This window comes from Typha latifolia, chromosome 6, assembly GCF_019914945.1.
Source record: "Typha latifolia isolate L0001 chromosome 6, TyphaL0001v2, whole genome shotgun sequence".
NCBI lineage: Eukaryota > Viridiplantae > Streptophyta > Magnoliopsida > Poales > Typhaceae > Typha > Typha latifolia.
In genome coordinates, this window is record NC_133091.1 from 4638180 (window position 1) to 4666172 (window position 27993).

The following is a 27993-nucleotide window of genomic DNA, read 5'->3' on the forward strand; positions in this document are numbered from 1 at the left end:
GGCATGTGAAGGATTTGAAAATGCACAGTAAAAATATAAAAAAAATAGAAAAAGGGAAAATCAATTGGGCATGGTGGCTGTGACGATTTGGCGAGACGTGCACTTGTCGCCATCCAAACAAGCACTAAGAAAAGGTAAGCTTAATTGTGTTGGATTGAATTGACTAAAATGTGGTTCAAATAGGCCGAGTTAATTGGGAAAAAGTTGCTAATCTAACGCCCATTACAGAACTAATAGATATGTCGGAATTAGAGGTGTAAATGTGTAACAAGAGTAGATTAATCCGATGGAATTAGAGGTGTAAATGTGAATCGGAATTAGAAGTGTATATTTTTTCTGAAAAATAACAAACTAGTATTAAATACATTAAATACAATAGCACGTCTTTCTCTTCTCACCCACAGATTACTTTGGTCTATAAAAAAGAGCCAATTAGATTATCTTGCGAAGAAAAATTAAATTTAAGTAAAATGAAGAATTGATTTTTCCACCAAATCTCTCGTTGCTTATCCTGTTACTATCGGCCACCAAATGGTTTTTTTCTTTTATTAAAATAAATTTTTTATCGGCCCTGTTGTGATTCTATAAAATTAGGAAGCATTCAAACAAGTAACCAATTAAAAAATGACAATCATGAAATTATTTTAAGACAAATCCTTGGTAAGCACCGAATTCGTCTTCTATATCATGAAGGGCGTGAAGGAAGAACTTGTATGCTTCTAACAAGCAGAGCTATCTATTCTCTTTGTTCTACTCTTGAATTAAGAGGAAGATTGGGAGGAGGGCTTCCACAAGCGGTGGAATCACCAATGGGTGGATTGTTCACGCCGAGCATGGTTACTAACCTGATCAATTCCCTCATATCCTACGTTAAAGAGGACCAGCCCAAGAGGAAGCATGGCCTGGAGGCGGAGCTGATTAGGCTGGAGGAGGTCCTCCCTAGGGTCGGAGCATTGCAGCTGGACGCGATCGATAACGACCCCTTCACGGAGGAGCGGATAGGGAAGTTTAAGGAAGCGATTTACAAGGCAGATGACTTGATGGATGAGCTCGATTACCACCGATTGGTAAAAGAAATCAAGGGGAAAAAGAGCACGGTGAGTCATGTTCTCTCTGGCTTCATAATTACATTACAGCGTGCTGTGCATCTTGATCCCACTTTGGAAAGGTTAAAAGAGGTCGTGAAGGGATTAGATAAGGCTGTCGCTGAAATAGGGATGTCGGTTCGGTCGGTGGCCACCTTGAACCGTGAGCAATTTTTCTATCGTCGTCCAACTAGTTTCTATTTATATGACGAAATGATTGGGCGAGATGATGAGAAACACAAGATAATAAACAAATTGCTGAATTTCAGTTCTGCATTTGTTACAAGGAATTTTTCTATTCTACCTATAGTTGGGGTTGGAGGGATTGGGAAGACTACTCTTGCTCAATCTGTATACAATGATGAAAGAATAGAGAACCACTTCGACCAGAGGATGTGGGTGTGTGTCTCTAATACTTTTAATGTGTTGACTATTACCCGGCGTATTCTTTTAATTTTAGGTTTCGAAAATATAGAGACCGCTAATCTTATTATACTTCAAGATCAACTTTTTAAAAGGTTGAGGTCAAAAAAAGTTCTACTTGTGTTGGATGATGTTTGGAATGAGAATGACATGGAAGGTTGGGAGCAATTACTAAAACCTTTCAATTCAGTAGAGGCTGGAAGCATGATCTTATTAACAACTCGGTCAGAAAGAGTTGCAAAGATGGTGCCGGGGGCTACCATGAATCCTATATTCTTGAAGGGTTTAAGTGATGCAGATTATTGGGAGCTCTTTAAGATCTGTGCATTTGAGGACCGCAACTATCTCCCTCAATTGGGATTGGAAGACATTGGAAGGAAAATCGTAGAAAAGCTAAAAGGGTCCCCTTTAGCTGCAAGGACTGTGGGAGCGATATTGAGACGCACTTTAGATCATGGGCACTGGAAAAAAGTCTTAAATAGTGGAATATGGGATCTAGAACAAGGAGAGTATGACATCATGCCAGGTTTGAGATTAAGTTATATGTATCTCCCTTCACACTTGAAGTCCTGCTTCAAATTTTGTAGTATATTTCCCCAAGATTATGAGTTTGATAGGGAGCAACTTATCTACATGTGGATAGCTCTAGGTCTGGTTCAGACGCCTATACATGGAAATAAACAACTAGAGGATATAGGAGATGAGTATTTCGATGATCTAGTAGTGAAGTCATTTTTCGATTGTAAAACCCGTGGCTTGCGCACACACTATGTCATGCACGATCTACTCCATGAGCTTGCACAATATGTTTCCCGTCATGAATGTTTTAGAATAGAAATCAATTCTGGCCATGTACATATACCTCTATCTGTTATTCACTTATCCATTAATTGTGATTTTACTCCACATATACCTGAGATTACCAAATTGAAAAACTTGCGCACCCTTCTATTCCTGAAAAGTTCAAATCCCAGCTGTTATATTTCTGATGTGCTCAAACTCAGAGGGCTAACAAGCCTGCGCATATTGAGAGTATATAATGTTAATATCACTAGTGACTGTATTAGTAGCCTAAAACACCTCCGCTACTTGAGTATTTTTGATGTTTTGCAAGTTCCAAAAGCAGTGAATAAGCTTTACCACCTCCAGTGCTTGTACCATAAACCAAGTCAGGGTTCTAGTAACTCACCAAATCTAATCAACGATCTTGTTAATCTTAGGCGCCTCTTTACACCCAATTCTCTGAGTGGTGATGTATCTGGTATTGGGAGACTAACCTCACTTCAGGTTTTGGAAAAATTCGAAATTGAGGAGGAGGATGGAAGGAAAATCTCTGAGTTGAAAAACCTAAGAGAGCTTCGTGAACTAGGAATTCACAAGCTCCAAAATGCAAGTAGTGTTGAAGAGGTTGTTGAAGCCAAATTGAATGACAAAGTGCACCTCCAAAAACTGACGTTGGAGTGGGCTTACATACGTACGGATCGCCTCCCCGAGCATGATGAGCAAGTACTTGATGCCCTTCAACCATATTGCAATCTAAGGAATCTGAAAATAAATAATTATATGGGCCGCTTTAGTCCACATTGGATGACTCCTCAATCTCTATCGAAGTTAGTATCTATTAATCTTTCCAATTGCAAAAGATGGCAAGGCCTGTTACCTCTTGGGCAGCTATCCCAACTTGAGTCTCTACACCTTTCTGCCATGAATTCCGTAAAGCGGATTGGCAGTGCGCTCGACGGGGAATATAAAGTTGGCATTTTCCCATCATTGAAAGAGCTACATATTAATTCCATGCCGGCACTGGAAGAGTTCTATGGAGAAGCCAGGACAGGCCAATGGCTTCCACATTTGATAAATCTATCTGTATATGGATGTCCCAAGCTCAGAGCGTTTCCCAATCTGCCTTATGGGTTAAGAGAATTGAACATAGACTCTGTAAATTGGACTGCTCTTCCACAACTGTGGGATAGAGGGAGCTGGAGCATCAACATATCAGCATCACTTCCATCAGCATCATCATCGTCACCGCCATTATCATGGTCATCTCTTTTTTCACTGAAAATTTCCTCTTGTCCATTCATTGAGTCCCTAGCTGAGGGTTTGTTACAGAATCCTGAACTTTTTATATCTCTTGAGGAGTTGTCAATCTCTAACTGTATAAAGCTGAGATGTCTACCGCTAGGAGTCAGGAAATTCATCTCTCTCAATAACCTTACAATGAAGTGTTGTCCGAAGTTGCAAGGGCCAGGAAAAGCAAGTAGTTCCTCCTCCTCCTCCTTCTCCTCCTCTTCCTTAATATTGGACAAGCTTGTAATTGACGATCTCTCGCTCTTGCACACTATGCCATTGGAAGGCATCTCTGCCCATAAAGTGTCTCTTGGACCTTGTAAAGATGAAGTCCAATCCTCCACACTAGCAGAATGGGTCTTGAAGAACCCCACCTCGCTTCAAATGCTGGAAATGACAAGTGTATCCTCTGAGCAGTTCCCGCTTGTAGATCTCAGAAGCCTCTCTCGTCTCAGACATCTGAATGTCGGCATGTGCAAGGACCTCCAGTCACTGCCAGAACTTCCATCATCGCTAACAGTACTGAGCTTAAGCAACTGTCCTCCAGTGTTGGAGGAGAGGTGCCTACGAGATTCAGGCGAAGATTGGCCCAAGATTCAGCACATACCTGACATAAAAATAGGCAACTACACTCGGGAGCAACTGGAAACTACTACTCCAGCAGGTCACAGAAGCCGGATGCGGGTATGATTTCTTTCTCCATTTCCCTTCACATTTAGTTCCTTTTGATACTACAATGTTTTTTTGGTTTGTCTGTTTGTCCTTATATTTACATTTCTCCATTGTCTTTTCTTTTCCAAAATCCAACTCATTTCCACGTTCTATCGTAGCGTCAGTCTAGTTCACCAGGATGCCCAGTCTTCTTAAATTCTTAGAAATATTTCAAATTATTCTTGTGAGAACTTTTTGGAGTTTCGCAATATCTTCCAAAAATAAAAACTTACTTATGATTGATACTGATACTTCAGCTAATAACGTGATGCTTTAAGCAAAAAGTGGAGAGGTGCGATCCTATTCCAAAGAATTGCATAATGCGTCATGTCAAAAGGATTTTGTGTTAATATGGTAGATGAAATAGTTAGTTTGGAATCATGCTTTAGTGCTTATACATGGATCAAAATGCCAAGACAATTAATTGCATACAAAATAACACAGTCGGAATAGATTCATGATAAGTGGTTTGCTTCTCTGGTTCTCTTAAGTTCAGAGAAAGAATTCTTTTTTGTCTGTTTGAAGGTTTTAGCAATGAAATTTGCATTTCATGATAAATAAAACTGACCATCAACCCCTAATGTTGAACAGGAGCTTGAAGAAGTTTCGTCCAAGTAAAAAGGAGCCAAAGGAAGATTATTTTGATGATGACCTACTCCTAGACATTTTCATTGTCCTGTGAAGGTTGATAACTAGAGATCGTTCTGACCTGAAGTCCTCGCTACCACAATGGGTGTTGCAGAACTGTGCCTTCCTGCAAGATCCGAACTTCTCCCACATATAGACATTCTTGGACTTTCATCATTGTTGAAAATTCCGTTATATTTTTTGCTGTGCCCTGATGTTGCATGACAAGTGTCGAAAAGATTCTGTTCCAGATTACTCAAGTTTCTCCCATCCCTTGTAGACTTGTATCATTTGAAGGATTTGAGAGGAGTGACTAAGAACAGGTAACAAGAAAAAACATGAGAGGGAGTATTGCTGCATCATCATTTGTATGAATTCTGTCATTCATTGTGTTTATTTCTTCTTTAACATTGTTTTCCGCTTGTTCTTGTATCTATGTTTCTCCGTAAGAGTGTTTCTTCTAGCCAATCCATTTTCAGACAGTGGGTTTTTCAGGAATATCCTACTTAACTGAGTACTTGTTAGTCTTCCCGACAAGATCAAAGCAAGTGTGAGATGATGGTTGTGAGACCTTTTTTATTTAGCATCTCAGAGTGGCATGTTTCAAGTTTCATTTCAAATGATACTAGCAAGAAGTTCTTAATTTATACTTGTACTAGTTCTTATCTATTCATGATGCTTTTCAAATATGACTCTTTTTGCTATAATTGATATTGATCTTGCAACTGCTAATAGTTACTCCTCGTCCTTATTTTAGCTCTCAAATTATGCAACTCTGATGCATCCTTGTTTGCGAGATTTGCTTCAGGTATGATTTAACTGACAACAATTAGTTAATTGAAATACTAGTAGTAACTTTCCTTTACAAACCAAATACTGAGGTGCGTATCTCATATGTTTTTATTGCTTTGATCTTGGTGATGCTGGATTGAGTCTTCATAGAAGTTCTTCCCTTGTTTTTTTCCTGAAAACTAGATGGCAGATCCACTATTTCGTCTTACAAGTAAAATAAAAGAAATGAGCTTCTAGTCAACTCAGAGTATATATGTTTTTAGGTTGCATAACTTTCATTTATCCCTACCCTTTAGAATCAAGTCGTTGCAATGTTCTAAAAAGAATAAAGATCAGCATTCATATATCCATACTGATGCTTTAACTAAAGGTTCTGTTTCTTTTCCCATGAATACTATTCCGAAATCTCTTATTTGCATGTATACCTTTTTAAAATTGATACTTGCACGTATATCTCTCAAAACACTTGATTTCAGCTTGATGCCCCTTATAACCTTTATTTTTTGTATTGATATTCTGCAAATATAATTACCCGTTAAGATTTCAAAATGAACTATAAAGAGACAAAACTACCGTTATACTTATTTGCATATTATTCCACTCAGTTAAGAGTATATATGCTTTTTCTCTTTTAAATTACTAAGATTTTAATTTACAGTTTCCAAAAAGTAACCTGAATAATATCCATGCCAAAACCATGAGTTTTAAAGAGTATACAAAGAAACTTTAGTTGTTGCACTTATTACACTTAATTAAGCATATGATATTTTCTCAAATGCCCAATTCAGTCGGGTCCTATCAAAGCCATGGCCTACTTCACATCGCAGTGGGACTTGGGGACACTAACATTAGATGTCAGCAGTTTTGCTTGTAGTAGTCTATAGAACTGGTCTTCTGTTTATCAATAAAGTTCCACTAACTTAAAGCTAAGAATAATTGTGTAAATTGCTACAAAGATGAATAAAGAATTTGAAAATGTGAATTCCTAGCTCCCTAGAAGCTTAAAATATCCTAGTAGTTAATTTTCTCTTTGAGACTACCTTCGATTAAGCTGGTTTTACTAAGAATAACTAAATATGCATGGTATTCATATTGATAATGCAACGCAAACATGATATACGTGTTGTTAGTAATATCACATGAGAGTTAAGGGTGACAATTCTGTCCTGACCCGATAATTTGATGCAAATCTGAAGACCTAAATAGATTTGAGTTTAATATGATTGGGTCCCTAATTTGATTATTAATTAGATGGATTGTGTTCACGTTTACCCTTTCAACTCATTTAACCTGAAATCAACATGTTTATGACTATATTACCATTTTAACTGAATAAAATATTTATGACCTAATAACCTATTTATAATGAATAATCTGTGTAACCCATTTAATTTTAATAATTTAACCCATTAATTAAACGGGCCACATGTATGCTTAATAAACGGGTCACATGTATGACTCGAATTATCGATCCGACCTAGTTGCTACCCCTAATTTTAGTCGCATCTGATTTGTGAACAGTATGCATCAGTTTTCAGCACTGCATCACACCCAATAAGGACCTAGGTTCATCTGTGTGCCAAATCACCAGTGGAAATCTTCTAGCCATGAAACAATTGTATAAAATGTCCTCATAATGCCCTCAATATGTGAGTAAAATTTCATGTCAATTGGATCAATGGATCAAAAGTTATAGATGTTTTAAATTTGCTGATATATATGCTGAAAAATATTGCTGATGCTGAGAAAATCAATTTGCCAGGGACATTATGGCAATTTTGTAGGAATGATATGATGTGGTAAAGATCCTCACAACCTCTTCAACATGTTTACAATTTCCATGGCTTTTGGACCTATGATTAATAAATTATTAATCCACAAAGTTGTGATAAAATCTCTGAGAAAATGTTGAAATATTCAGAACAATTTAGCATTTCAGTTGTCATCATGATTTAGCATTAAATGCTCATAAGACTATTGTTCTGGTTATGACCATATTGAGTATGTATATCAAGTTTTAAATGATTTTGATGTATGTTTGAGAACTCTAGTAGTTCCAAGTTTCAGCTGTACCATGAACTGGCATGATCCAGATTTGAAAAAGTGCTGTACAAACCAAAGCAGGGCCATTTTGTTTTGTGTTTTAAGATGCAGTGTCTAGAAACCAATTTAAACAAAACTCTTATATCTTTCTGAAAGGGATAGGGAGATATATTGCACAACAAGCCCTATGATTAGTTTCATTATGTAGAGTTGAGTTTCTGTACAATTGGAAATTTTGTACAATTGGTAAGAGTATGGAAAATTAAATTAGGTAAAACACTATGGAAAGCTAAACTGAGAAACTAGCTTTACAAGGAAATGTGGCAACCATAGATTAGTTATGTATTATCCGAAGGATTAGGAGAATCAGCATGATATAATTTGGTGGAGGATTCAGTATTATCTCTAACACCCCCTGCAAATTAAGAGGCAAAGAGACAAGCAGTTTGGATCAAAGATGGATGAATTGAGCAAAAGCATGTCCTTTGTGAAAATAGCTGCAGTTTGTTTAGCAATGTTGATATAGCGAACTTCAAGATCACGTACTTTCTTACAAACATAGTGATAATTCATTTCAATGTGTTTTGTTCGAGAATGAAACATGGGGTTGGATACTAAATCAATAGCACTCACGTTGTCACACCACAAAATTGGAGCATATGAGAGAGTGATATTAAGATTGCAAAGAACCATGCGCAACCAAAACAATTTAGAGATAGTAATGACTATAAAGCGATATTCAGCCTCAGTGCTAGACTCGGAGACAATAGATTGCTTCTTTGAGACTAGGAAACAAGGTTATCACCCAAAAATATGCAATAGCCACCGGTGGATCGTCGATTGTCAGGATCCTTGGCCCAATTCGAGTCACAAAAAGGTTGAATATGAAGTGAACTGGGTGTATAAAGAAGACCATGTTTTGATGTATTTTTGAGGTAGAGAAGAACTCGCTTTGCTACAATCCAATGACTTGATGTCGTAAAAGTGATTAAACTATGTTGAGAAAGTTGATTAATAGAATAAACTATCTCTGGTCGTGTGGGTAATATATTGAAGTGCTCCAACAGTATGTCTATATTGCTTATGGATTGGCAAGAGCATCACCATCAAACTTTGATAATTTTGAGCCAGAAACACAAGGAGCATTGTACGGTTTAATTCCACCCATATCAAGTCTGTCTAGCAAGTCATGTATGTGTTTGGCTTATGACAAGTGAAGGCCAGTAACATCCCATTTAGCTTCAATTCCCAAAATAGGCAGCAACTTGATATCTTTCATTGCAAACTCAAGTTCGAGTTTTTCAATAAATGAATGAAAAGCTGTCTTACTATTACCGGTGATTATGATGATATCGACATAGATAAGGATGTAAACAGTAGTATTATTAGAAATATAGGTAAAATGAGATAAATTTGCATATGAACATGTGAAACCAATATTAGTAAGAGGAGAGGAGAGACGTTGAAACAAAGCTCTTGGGCTTGTTTAGGGCCATAAATTGACTGATAAAGTCTACATACCTAGTGTGGATGAACAACATCAATGAATCCTTTGGTTGTTCCATATATACTTCTTTAGTCAAAAAATCATGTAAGAATGCATTTGACACATCCAATTGTTGTACATGCCAATTTTGAGAGACAGTAACAACTAAGACAATATAGATAATAGATGACTTAACCAAAGAGTTAAATGTCTCATAATGGTCTATGCCATATTTTTGGTCAAAGCCCTTTGTGTTTGGCCTTAAATATTTCTATGCTTTTGTCAGGTTTTTGCTTGATCTTGAACACCCATTTGTTGCGAACGACATTATGACTAGTGGGACAAGGACACAAGGACCATATACCACTATTAACTAATTGAGGTTACTAGCAGCTTAGTTATAGGTTTAGAGTTCTGATGGAATTTGGACAGTGTGTAAGGCAACAAGAGGGTATCTTGTGGAGTAATATATATGATAGTCAGTGAAGGGTTTTGATTTAAGATTTCCAATGTGTGATTGAGTGACAATTCGGTAAGGAGAAGGATTTGGTGGCTCATTAAGGTTGACTCATTCAAATGTATTGTCAATGATAGGTATTGTTAAATAAGGTGAGAGTGAAGTAGAGGTAGGATTATTAGTGTTGGTTAAAGGCTTATGTGATGGGCTAGCATCTATAGTATCTGCTACTAGTGTGTCTCTATGAAAAGGAAAAGGAGAGATAGGAATCAAACCTGTTTGAGTAGACTGAGTGGCACTCTGATGAACATTTTAAGAGGGTTGAGTTGATATAGGAGACACAAGTAAGTTGGACTCACGGGTATGGAAACAAACTTCATCGAAGAATATTTGCCCCAGAGTTGGGATGTTATATACTCCAAGTATATAACATTGGTGGAGTTAAAAATGTGATATACTCCAAGTATACTTGCCTCATTATTGGGATGTCCCAAAAGGAACTTGGAAGCCATCTTATAATTGTTCCTCTTGCATCGAGAGTTTGCAAGTACAGAAGATGTGCGATGGAAGAGGGAAGCTCCACATCCTGACAGTCTCTAAATCTAAGATATCATAGATGGATCATTTGTTCGATTTCCTTAGGATACTTAATGTGTCGTAAACCCTCCAGGAGAAGCACACATAGGAATTTCAATTCACTAAGGCATGGTACCAACATTAACTTGGAGGCTAGGAGAGTTCGTAGATTAGGTATATTTTAACCAAGTCTGTTGTCAAAGAAGTTATGGAAACTAACACGATAAGCATGGTTACCGTGACAACATAGTCCTCAGGGAATGATGCAATGTACAAAAAGCAAGATTTCAGGTAATGGTATGGCAAGTCATGGTACCTAAGAGCCAATATCCCCCCCGACATCCATTTCGTTGTTTTCCATTCTTTCAACCAATTTTAACCATTTTTGTAGTCATTATTTCTTGACAGATAAACCCCCAAAACCATGAGTGCCAAAGGTAGGCCTTTACATTTTTCTACAAGTCTCTTCCCTAAGTCCTCTAACTCGTTTATGGTGCTTTGGTTTACATTTCTCTTGCCATACCTCTTTATAATAGGGGAAAATGTCCTATCACTCCTTTTTAATATTGTAGTCTAGAGTAAACAACTGAAAGGAATCAAGATGGCAGCTCGAGCACCGGTATTCACCCACCTCCTATTTGCTGATGATTTGCTAATCTTGAGAAAGCAACCAGGCAAGAAGCAAACAGTGTGGCCACAATCTTGAAAGCCTACTGCAGGCTCTCAGGCTAGGAATTAAACCTCGACAAGTCAGCAATGCATTTTGGGAAAACTACTGCATAGATCAACCGCAGAGAGGTGCTTGCAATCCTTCAAGCAAGACAACTAAACATGGGGGAGTTCTACCTAGGAAGCCCTTTAATGTTTTCAAAGCCAAAGAAATAAAGCTTTCAATTTCTCATAGACAAAATTCACAACAAGCTAGCCAAGTGGAAAGGGAAATTGCTATCGCAGGCTAGCCCGCCTTGTTCTGATTAAAGCAATTTTGAGTTCCTTACCAGTTTATTATCATGGCGACTTCCCTCCTTCCTCTCAAGGTCATCGACCAAATCATAGTGGTTATGAGGGACTTTTGGTGGGGTGTGGAGGAGGGAAACCACAAGTTGTTCCTTACAAGCTGGCAAACCTATGTAAGCCAGCCTTGCAAGGAGGACTAGACCTCAGACATCCTCGATACATCAACAAAGCCTTAATACTCAAGCTCATCTAGAGAATGGCAAGCAACACAAACTCAAACTGGGCAAGATCTCTCCAAGCAAAGTACTTCGCATCCTCGTCCCTTCGGCAAGCAAAGACAAGGAAGAGCTGCACCTCGACGTGGAGTGCTATTTACAAGATAAAGGACACCCTCAGGAACAACCTGCAGAATCTGATAGGCAGCGGCTCAACCACCAACATCAATCAAGACCCATGGCTTCTGGGCATATTCTTTGCTCAATACTGCCTACCTACCGGAGTCTCAAAAGTTAAGGACCTAATGCTTATCAACAGTTGGAACATACCACTCATCAAATCGATCTTCCCTCCACATGTTGCCCAACACATTACAAACTTATATCTGAGACCAGAATCAGTGACTCGAAATGACACTTTGTCTTGGACTCTAGCAAAGATGGGCGTTTTCTCAGTCAAGTCAGCCTACAAACACCAGACTAGAAGCCTTTGGGAATGCATCTCATCGTCAGCGAGACCAACAAAACTATGGAAAATGATCTGGTAGAAGAACGCAGTGGAACCAAGAATCAAAGTTTTCCTCTCGAAATGCTTCGGCGGCACTCTCCCTCTCCAATCCACTCTAAAGAAAAGAGTCCCAGAGCTTGATGATGTCTGCCACCTTTGCAAAAGTCAAGTGGAAACCCTAGATCACCTCTTCATGGAATGCGAATTGGCTAGAGCAGCCTGGTTCCACAGCCCATTTGGGTTCAAGTCAGACCAAGGCTCAACGCCATCCTTTGAAGAATGGACTTCTCAACTCAGCAAGAAACTCTCATTAGAGGAAACTACTGCTTACTTTAGAGTAGCATGGGAGATCTAGAAGGCCCGTTGTAGGGCTATATTCCGAGGCGAGAATCCTAACCCGGCAGTAGTCTAGACAAATGCCAACTGTAGATCTACCTCAGCAAATATCCAAGATATGATAACTCCCATCGATTGAACCTAAAGCCAGACAGTGGACCCACAACCAGCAAAAAATGCGCTAATCTGCTAGACAGACGCCACCTGGGAGGGATACAAACCGGGGGCGTTGGTGTCTACATCAATTGCCTGAGGAAGAAGGTAAGGCTGGGCAGACAACATTCCTATCAACATGTGAAAGCATACTGCATGGTGAACTCTATGCTATGCTATTCTAGAAGGCATTAAATTCCTATCAAGAGCTCGAGCAGATGTGGACAAATGGTTGTTTAGCAACTGTCAAGTAGCAATACACACAATCACGGGAAGGACAAAGTGTCAAGATTGGTCAGCACAACACCTACTCATGGACTGCAATAGTTGGCTAGCACAAAACCCATTGATTAGAATATGTTATACTAGTCGTAGAAACAACTTGGAAGCCCATCAACTAGCTCGCCACGCAGTTCGCACAAGTGCGATGGTGGTTTGGGCAGGCTTGGTTCTAAATGATATATGTAACCTATCTTCTAAATGAATGAATTATTCTACAGACTTTCCATCAAAAAAAAAAAAAACTATCCAGATAGTTGTCGGTTTTACCACAAGAGTAATAATTCAGTATAATCTATACCATCATGTTGCTCAATCTTTAGCCATTAATCGTGCCTTATATCTGTCAAGTGAGCTATCTGACTTTTGTTTAACTTTGGAACCCCATTTGCATCTTATGACATTGTGCTTAGCAGGGCGAGGACATTGCGTCCAAGTTTGATTAGCCTGCAAAGCATTAAATTCAGCTCAGTAGTCATAACTTCTCTCCATTTTATGGACTTCATAGCTTGGGAAAATGTTGTTGGCTTGGAGGGTAGAAGAGAAATATAAGTGTTAGGCTCTGAGGGTACAAGAACACCCAAAACTTTAAGTGCAATAATGTTCATGATTTAATAATTTTGTGTAGGGTTTGCAGTTTCTAGAAACTGAATTAGGAAGTCTATTGATTAGATCAATTGATGATGTGGGGAATGCATCATCTACCCAAGAACATTGGGGGTAAACTAGATATAGCTAATAATGCTGAACTTACCTCCACTATGTGCCATTGCTTTCTTTCTGCCAAACTGTTTCGTTGGGCAGTGTATGGGCATTGAATATGGTGGATAATTCTACGAGTCTCAAGAAATTGTTTACAATGTTTTGAGTTAAATTTACCACTTTCGTCTGATTATAAGGCTTTGATTTTACAAGATAGCATATTTTTCAGCAAAGCACTTAAAATTTTATAAAACAAGAGAGAACATCATAATTTAATCTAATAGAAAAAAAAAGGCATGTGAACCGAGAAAAATTATCGGCGAAAAGCACATAATAATTACAACCACCTATTGATTTAACTGGAGAAGACCACACACCTGAATGAACAAATTCAAGAGGATTAGAAGTTGATCTAAAAGACTTAGAAAATGGTAATTGTTTATTCTTTGCAGTCTGAGAAGGTTCACATACATTAATGTTATCAGCAGAATATAGAATAGGTAATGATAGCAACTAATCACCCCTCGAACAGCTGATTGTGTGGGATGACCTAGCCTTTTTATGCCAAATGGAAGATGGAGTTTTGACACCAAGGAAAGCTGTGAATTTCCTAGTCTTATTAATTGACAAATTCTCACTCCTTCCTTACAAAAGTATCTTCCTGGATTTGTTCATTTCCTCTGTAGCTGATGCTTCTCTCTTCCATAATGTTGCATGAATAGGCAAAATTATCTATTGTTATCTAGTCCGTATGTTTGATAATCTCCTGCTAGTCTCCTCTTCCATACTTTTGTGGATTATTGTAACCTTTACTGTCCCGTCAAGTGGATAAATAGTTAGCTGATTGACCAGTTCTGGTGGAAAAAATAATCGAGAATTGGTTAGAGTTTCTGTTTCTAAGATTTGGACAGAACAAAATAGCAGAACAAGGCACTACTCCAAGTAGTTAGCTTAAGCATGTATGTGCTTTATTGTTGAGATTTGCTAGAAGTTGTGGAATGAGTTCTATTGTTAAGATCTGCTGCTTCTTAATTTTGGTTTGCTATCAGAAGATTAACAGATCTAATGCTGATTCAGGTTTAACTGCTTCAGACAAACTTGTAAGAATACTTTATCTTCAATGTAACTTCTCTTGATTGTTAGGCTCTGCTTCTGGGGTTACACCATCACCTGAGATCCTATTTTTATCACTTTTTGAATGTTGAACGGAATGCCACGGCAGTGAAATAGGCAAATATTTTTAGTATCCGCTTGTTCATCTGGCTCATTCAGTTAGACTTCTATGGATGATTGATCAGGTCAAGCAATGGGAATGTAACCTTATCATTCTTAAATGAATTTTACGGGCGGATAAGAACTATAGTTAGATTTTAAATTGCAGCAAAGATTGATTTATTACATTCTCGATGTTCATTAACCGCCACCTAGTCTTTCATCTTCTGTAGCTTTGCATTATCAGCTTAGAAATTACATTATGGTGATTGACGCATAAAAATACTATTATTAGCAAATGATTGGATCAAGAGTAGATAGTGGTGCGAGCAACGGCAGGAAATGTGTTACAAACAACATGAAGAAAGCAACCAGTCCTTGGATTTCTTTTTTTGAGCTCAATGCATCCTGAGCTCAGGTCTTCTTCGGCGCGAGGCGGGACTTGATCTTCTCCACCTCCTTGGTGCCTATCTGGAACGCTTTGGTGAGCACGACGTTCGGCACCGGCGGGGTCGAACCGAACAGGGTGACTGCGATGGACTGCGTGCCCGGTAATTGGCTGTTGAACGCCGCGATGACGGCGGCGGGGCCATAGCCATTGTTCTTCTGGAAGTGGACGAGGCCGCGAGGGAAGACGAAGACCTCGCCTTTTGTTATAGTCTTCATGACGAGCTTATTGGCCCCGGTGATGAACCCGACGTCCAGGGAGCCTTCGAGGACGAAGACGATCTCGGTGGCGCGGGGGTGGGTGTGGGGCGGGTTGAGGCCGCCGGGGGCGTAGTCGATGCGAGACATGGACACGCCCAGGGTGTTCAGCCCCGGGATCTTCTCGACGTTGGCGCCGGTCACCAACGAGCCCAAGGTATTGTTGGTGGCGCCGGGCATCGCCAGGCCCTTGAAGAAGAAGTCATCCTCTGTCACATTTGCCTTGCAAGCAAATCCGTTCAACTTTGTACCTGTTGTCAAATGCATAGTAGTATACTTCATTAGTTTGTTAAAAGAAGGAGAATCAAAGATCTAGTATGTTTTGAGAGCATCAGTCTTTTACTTACCAGAGGAAAGATCAGCGACGCAGATGTCTTGGAGCATGTCAGGATCGGCGGCGATGGACGGAGCGACGACGAGAGAGAGGAGGAGGAGGAAGAGGAGGAAAGAAGAAGACTTGGCCATGGTGCTTGATGGCCTGAGATTGGCTTCCTCCTCCTGCTGCTGCTTCTGGTTGGCTTTTAATTGTATTTATTGTTGTGGTTATAAGCCTTTGACTTTTCCTTGGATGATAGAGAGGAGAGTGGGATGCAAATAATGGGAGGAGAGTGGATAGTATATATAACAAAGGTGGGGTAGAGATTTGAGAGGGGGTGGATTGGAGTGGAGGAAAGTTTAATGTGAGAATGAAGGCATGAAAAAGGCCTTGCTAATTAAGTAAGAAATGACTTGGAGGAATTGTCTCATTTTGTTTTATTTTGTAATTGATGGTGATATGCAGTGATAAAGAAGACATGGATTAATTGACTAGTAGGAGTTATGAAGAGGGGTTTTGGAACTAATTTATGACAAATTAATCCCTGCTTCTATTCTTTCTTTTGTGGTGTGTTGTTAGACCTTTCTTTTTCTATTTATTTGCTTAGGATATAGATTGCTTGGCCATGTTATCATATACCAACTTGATATTGTTTTTTAATAAGGAACAGTGTTTGGTAGCTCTTCCTGCAAATCCAAGACTAGGAGACCCTATTTTGTGGGCAGAGGTAAAGGTGGAGGAGCATGCTTTGTAGTCCTACATAAATGGGGCTTCTTTTTTATTTCAAGGATACGCTGCAGTTATTATAGTTCGATTTTTTTTTTGTTGTGATGATAAATGAAGCTCTTCTCCTCTATGAAATAAAGATATCATTAATGTGTGGGTCCAGTCGTGTTCTCTTTTATTAGTCAATATGGTCAACAAGGCCATGAGGGCGTCTTGAACGTGGAGTCGATTATTGATTATATTAAATTAATACTCTAACTCATAATTTTTAAAATTATCAAATTAATAATATTTTCAGGAAAGCTAATCTGCTTGTCAACTGGTTTGTTAATCATGGTGTATGTGCATGGTGATTTTCTGACAGCTTTATATCTCCAAGTATTTTGTAATCATGGTGGCTAAATTTTAATACATTTCTTCTTCTTCTTTTTAAATAAAAGCTTAGTGGATCCAAGATGTGCGGGACGAAGGAATATTATTTACACAATCAGATGCTATGAACCTACTGCATCGATAGGTATCACTTAATGGAAAATTATTGATACGTTAATTAATTTCTGCATGCAATAAATGTGTTGAAGAGTTTTAGCATGAATTGCAGAATATGCCAGTTTTTATTTGGCTGTAGTTTCACTAATTCATTGAAGCTTTGTACACAAATTTTGAGGAAAATATAGGATGGCTTTTAACTCTAAATCTTCCTTTGGTTACAACAGTGAAACAAACAAATAAATGCAACACGAACCACATTCTTAGTTCATATGGGCAAAAAGTCTAAAGTTAGTTTGCGACTCCATTGTAATTAGCAATTGAAGACACAATCTATAATAGAAATTTTAAAAAAAACACTTGAGAAGTGGCCACCTCCTGTCGGAGGAACAGATGAGAGGGAAGGAGCCCAAATGCACAATGTTACGATCCTAGCCAGAGATTCAACGGCACACATCAGCTCAAAGCGATCGAAAATGGCGACGAGAAAACCCCAAACCACCGCACCACAGCCTGACACTATCACGAACAACCGTCGGCTTCCTCGGCAAGATAAGCAACAAGTCGGAGAGAGGACTCCCCAGGCCCACACCCGACGTACTCTTTCTGATCCACTCTGGCAGGAGTACGAGTCAGGCAAGACTAGGCGACCGGGTCATGAAGCAAAGAGTGAGGAGGGAGAGATCTATCACTGCCCACGCCCAGCAGAGGAGAGATGGAGGGGAGGTGGCGGCACTAATGGTGCATCCGCATCGGCTCAGCAGAAGAGGAGGGATAAGGGTGCGGGTGGAGGAAGAAAGAAGAGAGATGATAGGAGAGATGGGTGTGGTCGAAGGAGAAAGGTGGGGTGGAACCGATCGTGGTGAGTAGGCTTGGCGGCGAAGAGGCTGTAGAGAAGAGGAGGGGGGTGGCGGGGCCCAAGGGAATGATAAAAGCTTCTCCTGTCCGCTTAACTACTTGGCGAGGGGAGATAAGAGGGTGGCAAGCCACCGGCGACGGCGACAAGGAAGACCCACAAAGGAGATGAGAAAAGAGCTATCTATTATAGGGTCATAGGATATGCCAGCTATGATTTGATGAACATAATTTGATCATATATGGCCCACTCGACTTAGCCTACAAATTCTACTCAATCAAAAGACAAGTGATGTTTACTTATTAATTTGTTCAGTTCCGTTCTTGTTCTTCTTTTTCTTTTTCTTTCATTTGCCATCTTGGCGGAAGAAGTAGTCGTCCAATCCATGAATTTCTCTGATAAAAAAAACTAAAATAACACATACATTAGATTCCATTACAAATTAATTAGCATTGTATAATTATTTCCTTTTTTTATGGTATCCCAATTAAACCATTATGTACAGTTAGGATTTCGATCCTGCACATTTTTGCAGCAATTAGATTTGCCCAATCACAGTTAGAAGAAGATTGCAGCAAAGCAAATCGTAGAAACGTTTTATTGACAAATAAAAAATCAATCAAGAAATAAACTAATGGCGTTCTGCTATGCGCACTCCTGTTATTATTATTCAAGCTAAAACAACACAATGATCGACCATCACCAAATCATAACACGCACACAACCAACCTAGACATGCATGCATGCATGCAAATCCAATCCCTCTGCATGCATCTAGCTCTTCTTCGGCGCCAATTTAGCCTTGATCTTCTCCACCACGTCGTCGCCGACCTGGAACGCCTTTGTCAGCACGCCGTTCGGCACCGGCGGCGTCGAGGTGAAGAGAGTCGCCGCAATGGACTGCGTGCCCGGAAGCTGGCTATTGAAGGCGGCGATGACGGCGGCGGGTCCATAGCCATTGTTCTTCTGGAAGTGGACGAGGCCGCGAGGGAAGACGAAGACCTCGCCTTTGTTGATAGTCTTCATGACGAGCTTATTGGCGGTGGTGATGAACCCGACATCGAGGGAGCCTTCGAGGACGAAGACGATCTCGGTGGCGCGGGGGTGGGTGTGGGGCGGGTTGAGGCCGCCGGGGGCGTAGTCGATGCGGGACATGGACACGCCCAACGTGTTCAGCCCCGGGATCTTCTCGACGTTGGCGCCGGTCACCACCGAGCCCATGAGGTTGTTGGTGTTGCCGGGCATGGACAGGCCCTTGAAGAAGAAGTCCTCCTCCATGAAGTTCGCCTTGCAGGGGAATCCATTGACCTTCGGGCCTGTGTTTGATTAACTAATTGTTAGATAATTAGTTCACCATAATGCTTAATAAGCCATCAAAAAAGGGTACACTATGGATTTGAGTTAATAGGTGCACGAATACTCTTTAGATTACTTTTATACGACTAAAGGTTAAAATATTAGTAATTTAATATATGAAGATATATGTACCCTTAATTGTAAAGAATATATGTAAATAAGAACAAATTTTTTTTTATATTTAATGGTTAATTAGGTTTGAGAAATTTAGAGGCATCCATGTAAAACCAAAGATATTAAAGAATATCAAAAACCAAGTGTTCACAACTTCACGAGAGCATACATAAATGAGAGATTTTAGAAGGGTATACAGTAAAAAAGATTAAAAGACAAAGAAAAACCATCTTCTTGTACTGCTTCTATATATAAGTAGTAGGAGCTGTAGAGTACTAGAGGAAGCAAGAGTGTCATTGTTAACTTACTACCGTTGAGGTCGGCGACGCAGACATCTTGGAGCATGTCGGGATCGGCGGCGAGGGAGGGAGCGGCTAGAAGAAAGAGGAGAGGGGAGAAGAGGAAGAGGAGGCAAGAAAACTTAGCCATGGTGTGTTTCTTGATGGGGAGATGTCTTAAGAGTTAAGAAGGGAAGAAGAAGGATATATATGGAGTTGCCGGGAAGCATTAAATCTCGTAGAAGGGGGTTAGTATATATAATAAAAGAGGGAGAAAGATAATGTGAGGTTGTATGCTGATTGCTGAGGGATTTGACCACGAATAGTTGGAACGTCGATATGTTTATTTAGTCTCCACTTGTATATATTCTTTAATAAGGGTGTTATTAATTTTGTCCTTATATTTTGTCTTCATCGTGGCAACTTGATATCATTTGGATAAGGAACAAAGTCTGTAGAGTGGTAGATGTATTATTGCGAGATGTGGAAGCCTATAAATATACTAAAAAATTAATTTGCGAGATGTGGATTCAATTTTTTTCCCCTTCTTAAATGTATGCCAAGGGTATTTTTCATATCTCCACTTGCTGTATGTAGGTATTGCACGTAAATATACATCTTAAAAGTATATTAGTTCATTATCTAAAAGTTAAAACTTTTGGGTCAATTAACTGTCGAATATATATTACTTTTCACAGTCGAATCAGATTAACTTGACTTGCATATGCATATATTCATTCACTAATACAAATTAATTTTTAAGAGTTTGGTTAATGAAGAAGTATTTATGTATGAATATATATATCATTAGGTCCCCTAGTTTGGGATAACTATTGGACAGGTAGACCATCTATTTTAGATACCAGTTGACCTTTCTCACTACTCCTTTTATTAACTCTTTAGGCTTGCATTAGTTTATTAGGATGCTTGAGTGGATAAGATTTTTATTTTTCCAGCTGATTTTCGTTGTGAGGAAAGAGGATATGCTCCTTATATTCCATTAGTCAGTGAAACATGATTGAGGAGTTCGTTGAAGTTGATTGGAGCAAAAAAAAAAAGAAAAATTTAAAAGTAATCCTGGCTATTAGTCAACTGATCATGATTTATGAATCAATTTATTATGGCTAAATACCAATCGATATAGTAGAATCCTGGCTGTTGGTCAACTGATCATGCTTGGATATCCATGATGCAGGCTCTCACATTGGAAGAAATCTCTCACTTCTTTTGGTCTTCTCCTCCCAAGTTCCGTAATTGGAAGTGTTGGAGTCAATGAGATGAACGTGGAGTACAAATGTATTTAAGACACAAAGGGGTGGTTGGGTTGGATAATGTTGTTTTTACTCCTCAGATCCGCACTTAGGTAGGATTGGAGATTATGTATGCATACATATATCCATATTATCACATGGATCTTCATGCAACCATCTTTCAATCATTATTATTATTATTATTATTATTTATTCTCTTGGCCCAAAACTATCTCGCCCTTGATTTAGTCTTCCTTTGCATGTCTGGAAGTAGCTAAGTTCATATATTCTTTTTCTATGACAACTTGAGCATAATCAAAAGCCAACTGTGTTGATGTACTATTAATTAACTATATATAACAAGAGCATTGCTAGATTTACTAGTTGATTTGGAATCCTATATATAGTCAGGGTTAAATCTGAAATAAGGATATGTTGTAAGATTATTAGTCTTCGTATCCCAAATTATAGCAGAAATGCAATAAATAACTAGGCAATACATCACAGTCATCCAACTGCCAAATAGTTTGTAAAAGCGACAACTGCGTCCCAAAATGATCACCTCGTGGGCTGACCAAGTCTCAATGACTCAAGTTCAGAGTGACATTTAAGCCGGAAGACGAGGGAGAGACAACTTGTCAGACGACTCACCTACTGAGAATTAACTTGCAAGCTTTTCCAGTAGATGAGCAAGACGGGCGAATTATCCAGTCGTAGAATCCAACCAGGCATTGCATTATTTTAGCACCACTCATATTCCAACAGGATGGACCACAGGATCGAGAACTAGATACAAGTCGGGATATTAATAAAGGAACAAAAGCTCTGGATGTAATCTTAGAAATATAATCAAGGTTACATAAAAACAAGGACGCATAGTATTCATTTGTCAAAACTGCATGGTACATCGGAGTATCAAAGGTTGGTCTTATGAAGGAAAAGAAAAGGGCAACAATTTGTCAGTTCCAGTGTCTTCACTTCTGCTCCCAAGAATGAAACTACTAACGATAGTGCCGTGTATGACTGATATTGTGCTCCAAGAAAGCTATCTTACAAAATAGTCTGCTTTCCCCACTGGGATTCTCATTGACAAACAAGGACATCTGGAATAGTGACTGAAGCTGCAACATCCAGTCGATGTATAACTTACTTTCCGAGCTTTAACATAATCCCAGAGATGAGTTTCAGCTTCACCGGCCATCCTGCAAGCTACCTGTTATTTGGAACATCTTTATTAGCTCCTTCGTTAGCGTCTCAAATCAATAATGCATTTTAGCAGAAAAAAGGAAAGCAATAACAACTGACTGACTGCATCTAAGCAACTGTATGGAGATATGAACGAACTTGTACATTTTACATATACTATGTCCTAAAACTTTTGTCTAGAAAGGGCCACGGTATCCAACGTAACTGCCAACAAGGGGCCTTTGAAGCTTCTGTCACCTTCTGTGACATTTGCAAAAATAATGCTTTCTAAAGAATTCAGCTTGAGCACAAGTTGGTTTCCAATCTTCCAAACTTCTAATCCATCATATTAAGATTTCACTTTACACTGGTCATATGATCTATAACATTTTCACTATTTATACTAGAAGATCATTTGTTGCCTATTTAATCAACCCTTCACTGATGGAAGGTGACAAGCAAATTTAAATGTTAATATGCCTACCTTGGGATCAAGGCAGCAGCAGCCATATAGCCTGCTATCTATTGGGTGTCATAAGTGATAAAGACCACTTGAATTCACTAGCTAACAAGGTTTATCGTAGCATTAATGTTAAATCAGTCAAATCATAAAACAAGAAAGAAAAAGCAAAGTAAATAATTCCTTGTGAGATAGCTCTCGTGCACCAAGAGAACAGATGACTGCTTAGGTACTAACCCTCAACAAACCTAAAATAATGCATAAACAAAGAGCTGGCACTTTTCATCATGTCATTGGGGATCAGCATCAGGTCTATTTTGCCTCCTAATTTAATAGTACAACAGAATTCCTCCAAGTGACTATACTGCATGACCATCCAAACTCTTCTAGCCTTGCAGTCCTCTTTACAACTTGAATAGTTCACACCAAAACAAACTAGATAACCTACTCAAATCAATTCAAAATACTTTCAATCTGAACATCTCTACTTGACTCAATATTAATTCTTGTCTGTTGAAGTTATATTAGACATATTTCTCTACTCATTCCTTGGAAAATAACCATATGAAGAAGCCTTCCTTGAATATACCAGCCTATTTGAAAAAAAGTAACATAATGGCCTCAAGAATGACCTTAGGCAACTAATATCAAAACATAATATTTGCACACTTATATTAATAAATACTAATTGTTTGACCCCCATTTGGAATTATTATCATGACGGGTATATCACTCTAGGCATAGAAGTTGTCGCTCAGGTCCTGAAACCCAACAAAATTTCCAAAGTTCCAAACTTAAGTGCCAGTCTTGAACAAATTAACTCAAACCTACTGGGACCAAAATCAACCATATCACATAGGAACATCCAATATCATACACACAATAATGGATAACATACATGTGAAAACTATACAGAATTTAAGTTCCCAGGCAACTTTAATAACTTAGCTATCCAAAAAATTTGCCAACCATTGAACTACACAAATAGCATACTCAAAATACTTAAAGCCCATTATTATACAAAATAATATTTTAAATAAAAATTCTGATGCAATCTTTATGCAGCATTGACTGAAAAGCCAATTTAGATACCACTGTAAACTTCTGGACTAACAACCTCCAGTGATAATAAAGAAAAAAAGAGCAAACTAAAGCACTAAACTTTTATTTTTGCTTGTTTCTTAACTATTAATCAACTCAAATTAGCAAAACAATCAGTTTCACCAAAGTTCGCCTTAAAAGTTAATGCTTTCAATAGTCTTATGATAGTAGAGAAGTTCAGTTTCACACTTAAAACATGACTAATAATAATTGAAGAGAATGCGAGAAAAAGCTGCATGTGAGTTTGTTGAAGTTCATAAATTATGAAAAAAAAGGCAAAAAGATTGGTACAGAGAGATAAAATGGGCATAGCGTTCTCCGTACTTACGGAGAAAGAATTGATTGTCAGAACAAGTTAGATATGAAGCTGGTTATCCATGATGTTCCATACAAGGATAAATCCACGAGGATTTTGGTTCTTTAAACACAGTTGACAGATCTCAAAGACGAAAACAAGAGAGGAAATTCCGTTCCTCATCATCAAGGCTACCAACCACCATACAAACAGATACCATCGCCAAGATACAAACCCCAGAATCCCACTCAAAAGTCAGAAAAGAAGAGAAAAGAACTCAGTCCATCTTGATTTCAAAAGATTGCAAATAGAAAAAAAAATCAGCAGTCAGGACTTACATAAGGTGGATTGAAGATGGTCCTGCAACAGCAATAACCTTCTGAGCCTTTTGAGCTTCACACTTGTACAAACCTTTCAGTTCCTTCTTCGTCTTTCGTGCTTCTCTCCTCTCTTCTTTTACAGCAGCCTGTGAATGCAACAGTTACAGTATGAAAACTAGATCAAAGAAGAAGTACCAGAACGTCATCGGTGAATATAGGAAGAAAACTTGAATTAAAGTGCGGCCAAGTGAAGAAATATGATAGATATACAAACTAAGATCCACTAACAATCATCACAGCCAATAAATCTTCCCCAAATATCCAGTCCCATTTGGGAGGAAAAAGAGAATAGCTGTACACTGGTCAATATGAATGCTGAACAGATATACCCGCACTGAGAAGTCAGATCTGATATCTACAACTATCAGCAAACTGATATTATCTAACAATTAGCAATCCATGAGACAGAAGAATACAAGGTCAAGTCAGATCATGGACAATAAAATTTTGAACTTACAGTCAATCTGTGATGCCCTTAATGCTTATCAAAGAATGATTGCTTCAGATGATCTTAAGTGATTGTTTTTTCATTTGTGGCATAATTCTAGACAAGCCTAAGAGTACACTCAGCGAATCAAGATTAGACATCTACCATGTATCTTAGCAGGTCTTTTGTTTCCGTTCACATCCTCCAGACAAAGGGTAACAGATGATTACAGTCATTAAGTCAAACTACTTCAATTCCATTTCTTTTTTGCATCTTAAGTTGTGATAAGTGATAAAATAAAATTAAAGAACTAATTAACTCCAAATCAAATCTGAGAAGTGACCTTCCGTTCTTTCTTTTCCTCCTTTGACTCTCCTGTGTGCACTCTTCTCTTTGGCTTCTCACTGCTGGAAGTGACTAAAGTATTTTCTTTCTTTGCACTCTCAGTATGTTTTTTCTTCTGGGGTAGATAATCCACTGGCAGCATCTCCTTCCCTCGCAGAGTAATCATATCATGTTTTACAGTTGAGTCTCTAGAGAAAACTTTTGGGAATCGTTTTTTAGGATTTCCTGGAGCTTGTATTTTCCCAGGGTGATTGTCAAGGTTTGAAAAAGTAGAAACGATAGTCTCACAGTCCCATACTTCAGATTCATCGCTACTTTCCTCAACAAGTACAACCTCTTTATCGTCCTCACTTTCATTTAAGTACTTCTCAGCATATTCTGCACATCTACGAATCACATCAGCAGATGCATCAAGCTTTGCAACTTCGCCTGACTCTTGTTGTCCATGCTTAAAGTCTGCTGGAACTCTGTACTTGTCATCAAGTTCTAAATCTTCAGTGACATACTCTTTAAGTGCATCTTTAAGCTTATTGGCAAGTGATTCATGTTCTTCTTCAATATAACCAGCATCATCGTTATCACTGTCATTATCATATTCTCGCAATGTAAGCTGAAACGACAGAAAAATAATATAAGTGAAGGAGACAGCAATGGACCGGTAGGAAAGGAATGCATCAAAACCATCAGGTAGAAGATCAAGGAGAAGATGACATGTTTATGACAACATAACAGAAGATAATAATTTCAAAAAATAAACTATCTGAATTTTTTAATAAGACAGTAGGATTGGCACTATAAGCTGAAGTTTTTTTTATGGAAATCTGATAGTACATATCCTCATACTGGATTCCAGATTATGAAAAGGAAAATAATAATTAATTTGCTAGACTACATAAATACTTGCATCAAGTCATTAGCAAAGAAATAGGCATCAGAAAATCAGTAAGATACAAATGCCAAAAGGTCCCACTGAGTCATGATAGATATTCAATTCATATCAGGAAATACCTATGATCTTTTAAAGCATGATAATTAAGGAGGGTTGAGTAGGTATGACTAAGTTTGATTCAAATTAAGATGTGCCGAGCTTTAATCAATCTTCTAAACCTCAAGATTGATTCCAAAATGAACTTAAACACACTTTGGCTCAATCAACTGTGGTTCGATAAATTTATAAAATTATGTATACATTTAAGATACAGTCAAATTTGAATTCAGTATCAATACAAATTAATCAATTATGCACCAATACTTATGCAGGATTTAATTCAATTTTGATAAATTTAAACTCAATAAAATCAAGTTTGAAATAAACTCAATTGAAGCCAATTTTAGCTTAAGTGCTTGACTAATCAAGCTTAAACCGTGCTTTACTTAAATCTATCTCAATACAAATGGCCTGTTAAGGCAAAAATAAGCTTCACACAGAACTCCTAAGCTCCAAATTAATTTCAAGTCGATTTTGATCAAGTCAACTAAACTCTTAACCATATGAACTTTGATTGCCTTATAATTATTGCTCTACGAGTAACCTGTCAACTAATCAAATAGGGGCTACACAATTTTCAGTCCATGAAAAGAAGGAACACTTTTAAATTCTTCATGGCCATGACAAATGAAGTCAAAAAAGTTATCTCTAGTCTGCAACTCCCTGAAATCTGAACTGTAAGAATCAAATATATGATTAAAAAAGGAAACAACTGAGGAATATACTAATATATGACAAAATATTGTGTCCCAAAAAAAAAAAATGGTAGTAGCATGCTCATGATAGTTAACAATGTTGTATATGGTTCTGTAATAAGATTTACTCATGCTAAGATACTACCTAGAAGATGCGATTATTGCGAATACAAAACTGTATATGGATGCAAGAACAGTTGAACTTCTACTGCCACATCGAGATGGTTGATATTTTACAGTCATCATCTTTGTTAACTTTCCTTAGTTAGGTTTGACTTACATTTTCAGAGGCAAACAAAAGAGGCTCACCATATCAAATTGCTCATCCAGAAGTCTTCTAACTCTTTGCTTTGCACCATCTTCTAATTCACTGTCCCCATTACCTCTCTCAAAACCTTCTTCCTTTTTGGCATCATATCTCCTGTCACTTCTAAACAATTCTCTGTTCTCCTCCTCTTCTTCCTCTTCCACCTCATCTTCCTCTTCTTCAGGACAATTAGCTTTAATGACAAAATCCTCCTCTAAATCCTCCACATCAGAACCAAACCGTGAGAGATCATCATCATCAAGAAGCTTAGCCACATCCGGATCTACCGCTCTCTGAACCTTGACAGCGGCCGTCTTTGAAGCAACAGCATACAAGGAATCCCTATTCGATTCCTCGTCCTCACAAGCATCGCCACTAATTCGCACTCTAGAAGCATCATACGCCTACGTACATGCAACCAAAACGTAAGTAAAACAAGTAAACAACAGATCAAGGAAGAAATTATATTACTCGATCGTAGTAACTGAAAGCACCTTAACATCGAGAGGAACACGATCGAGCTTTGCTCTAGGGTTGTCGAAGTAGGCGGAACCACCACCGGCACCATTGATCTCCCGCAGATGGACGAGGTAGTTGTATCCGTCGTCTGGGAGCCCTAGCTCCAGAATATCCCTCCTCACGTTCTCGGGAAGCCCTCCACGGGAAGGGACGGCGGCGGCGGCGGCGGCGGCGGCAGATGACCAGGGCACCGGAGAGGCGTCCTCGGCATCCCCCGGCGCGTCGGCGAAGATAGAGGATCCTTCCGCGTCAGCGTCGTCGCCGTGGTCTCCATGAAACTCGTCGAGAAGGCCGGGGTGGACGGGGAAGGGGTTGTTGTCAACCCTGACGAAGACGCGGTCGGCGGCGGTGGATGAGAAGGAGGAGGAGTCGCGAGCGAGTAGATGGAAGGTGGCGGAGTTCTTCTTGTCAATAAACTTCTTCTTACGACCCATCGGGACACTCGTATATCAATCAGCGGTGGTGAAGGAGAGGTTTTTATTAGGGTTTTGAGAGGTTTTTATTAGGGTTTTTCCGGATGTTTCTTTTTTCCGACCAGTTACAATTTCGTAGGGCGTAAGAAATTATTA

The 27993-nt window shown here is 38.8% G+C and overlaps 4 protein-coding genes across 6 annotated transcripts; 1 reads left to right on the forward strand and 3 right to left on the reverse strand.

Moving 5' to 3' along the window:
- Positions 1 to 641: 641 nt before the first annotated feature.
- Positions 642 to 5384, forward strand: LOC140791431 (putative disease resistance protein RGA1). The gene is made up of 2 exons (XM_073141999.1): positions 642 to 4262; positions 4881 to 5384. Exons 1-2 carry the CDS (start codon positions 714 to 716, stop codon positions 4905 to 4907), a joined length of 3576 nt encoding a protein of 1191 aa, XP_072998100.1. The 5' UTR covers positions 642 to 713; the 3' UTR covers positions 4908 to 5384.
- A 9517-nt stretch (positions 5385 to 14901) lies between these two features.
- Positions 14902 to 15928, reverse strand: LOC140790233 (germin-like protein 5-1). The gene is made up of 2 exons (XM_073140217.1): positions 15685 to 15928; positions 14902 to 15588 (listed from the first exon to the last, which is right to left on the reverse strand). The coding sequence occupies exons 1-2, from the start codon at positions 15800 to 15802 to the stop codon at positions 15047 to 15049; spliced, it is 660 nt and encodes a 219-aa protein (XP_072996318.1). The 5' UTR covers positions 15803 to 15928; the 3' UTR covers positions 14902 to 15046.
- Positions 15929 to 18293: 2365 nt separating this feature from the next.
- Positions 18294 to 19700, reverse strand: LOC140790422 (germin-like protein 5-1). Of its 2 annotated transcripts, none has more exons than XM_073140505.1 (2): positions 19506 to 19700; positions 18294 to 19040 (listed from the first exon to the last, which is right to left on the reverse strand). In XM_073140505.1, exons 1-2 carry the CDS (start codon positions 19621 to 19623, stop codon positions 18499 to 18501), a joined length of 660 nt encoding a protein of 219 aa, XP_072996606.1. In that variant the 5' UTR covers positions 19624 to 19700; the 3' UTR covers positions 18294 to 18498. The 2 variants fall into 2 exon arrangements, with proteins under 2 accessions (XP_072996606.1, XP_072996605.1); XM_073140504.1 differs by having other exon boundaries at positions 19503 to 19700.
- Positions 19701 to 21527: 1827 nt separating this feature from the next.
- LOC140790420 (uncharacterized) lies at positions 21528 to 27981 on the reverse strand. Of its 2 annotated transcripts, none has more exons than XR_012109401.1 (5): positions 27400 to 27981; positions 26908 to 27309; positions 24914 to 25525; positions 23797 to 24229; positions 21528 to 21935 (listed from the first exon to the last, which is right to left on the reverse strand). XR_012109401.1 is itself a non-coding variant. In XM_073140501.1 (5 exons), the coding sequence occupies exons 1-5, from the start codon at positions 27856 to 27858 to the stop codon at positions 21932 to 21934; spliced, it is 1605 nt and encodes a 534-aa protein (XP_072996602.1). In that variant the 5' UTR covers positions 27859 to 27981; the 3' UTR covers positions 21528 to 21931. The 2 variants fall into 2 exon arrangements, 1 of the variants encoding a protein (XP_072996602.1); XM_073140501.1 differs by having other exon boundaries at positions 24102 to 24229.
- Between the last annotated feature and the right edge of the window lie 12 nt (positions 27982 to 27993).

Bases quoted from the DNA above. Each gene is read 5' to 3' on its own strand.
- LOC140791431 (XM_073141999.1), top strand. From the start codon at position 714: ATGCTTCTAACAAGCAGAGCTATCTATTCTCTTTGTTCTACTCTTGAA. The intron at 4,263-4,880 runs GTATGATTTCTT...AATGTTGAACAG, and splicing joins GTCACAGAAGCCGGATGCGG to GAGCTTGAAGAAGTTTCGTC.
- LOC140790233 (XM_073140217.1), bottom strand. From the start codon at position 15,802: ATGGCCAAGTCTTCTTCTTTCCTCCTCTTCCTCCTCCTCCTCTCTCTC. The intron at 15,589-15,684 runs GTAAGTAAAAGA...ATTTGACAACAG, and splicing joins CGTCGCTGATCTTTCCTCTG to GTACAAAGTTGAACGGATTT.
- LOC140790422 (XM_073140504.1), bottom strand. From the start codon at position 19,623: ATGGCTAAGTTTTCTTGCCTCCTCTTCCTCTTCTCCCCTCTCCTCTTT. The intron at 19,041-19,502 runs GTAAGTTAACAA...AATCAAACACAG, and splicing joins CGTCGCCGACCTCAACGGTA to GCCCGAAGGTCAATGGATTC.
- LOC140790420 (XM_073140501.1), bottom strand. From the start codon at position 27,858: ATGGGTCGTAAGAAGAAGTTTATTGACAAGAAGAACTCCGCCACCTTC. The intron at 27,310-27,399 runs GTGCTTTCAGTT...GCATGTACGTAG, and splicing joins GTGTTCCTCTCGATGTTAAG to GCGTATGATGCTTCTAGAGT. The intron at 25,526-26,907 runs GTGAGCCTCTTT...CTGTCGTTTCAG, and splicing joins TGGATGAGCAATTTGATATG to CTTACATTGCGAGAATATGA.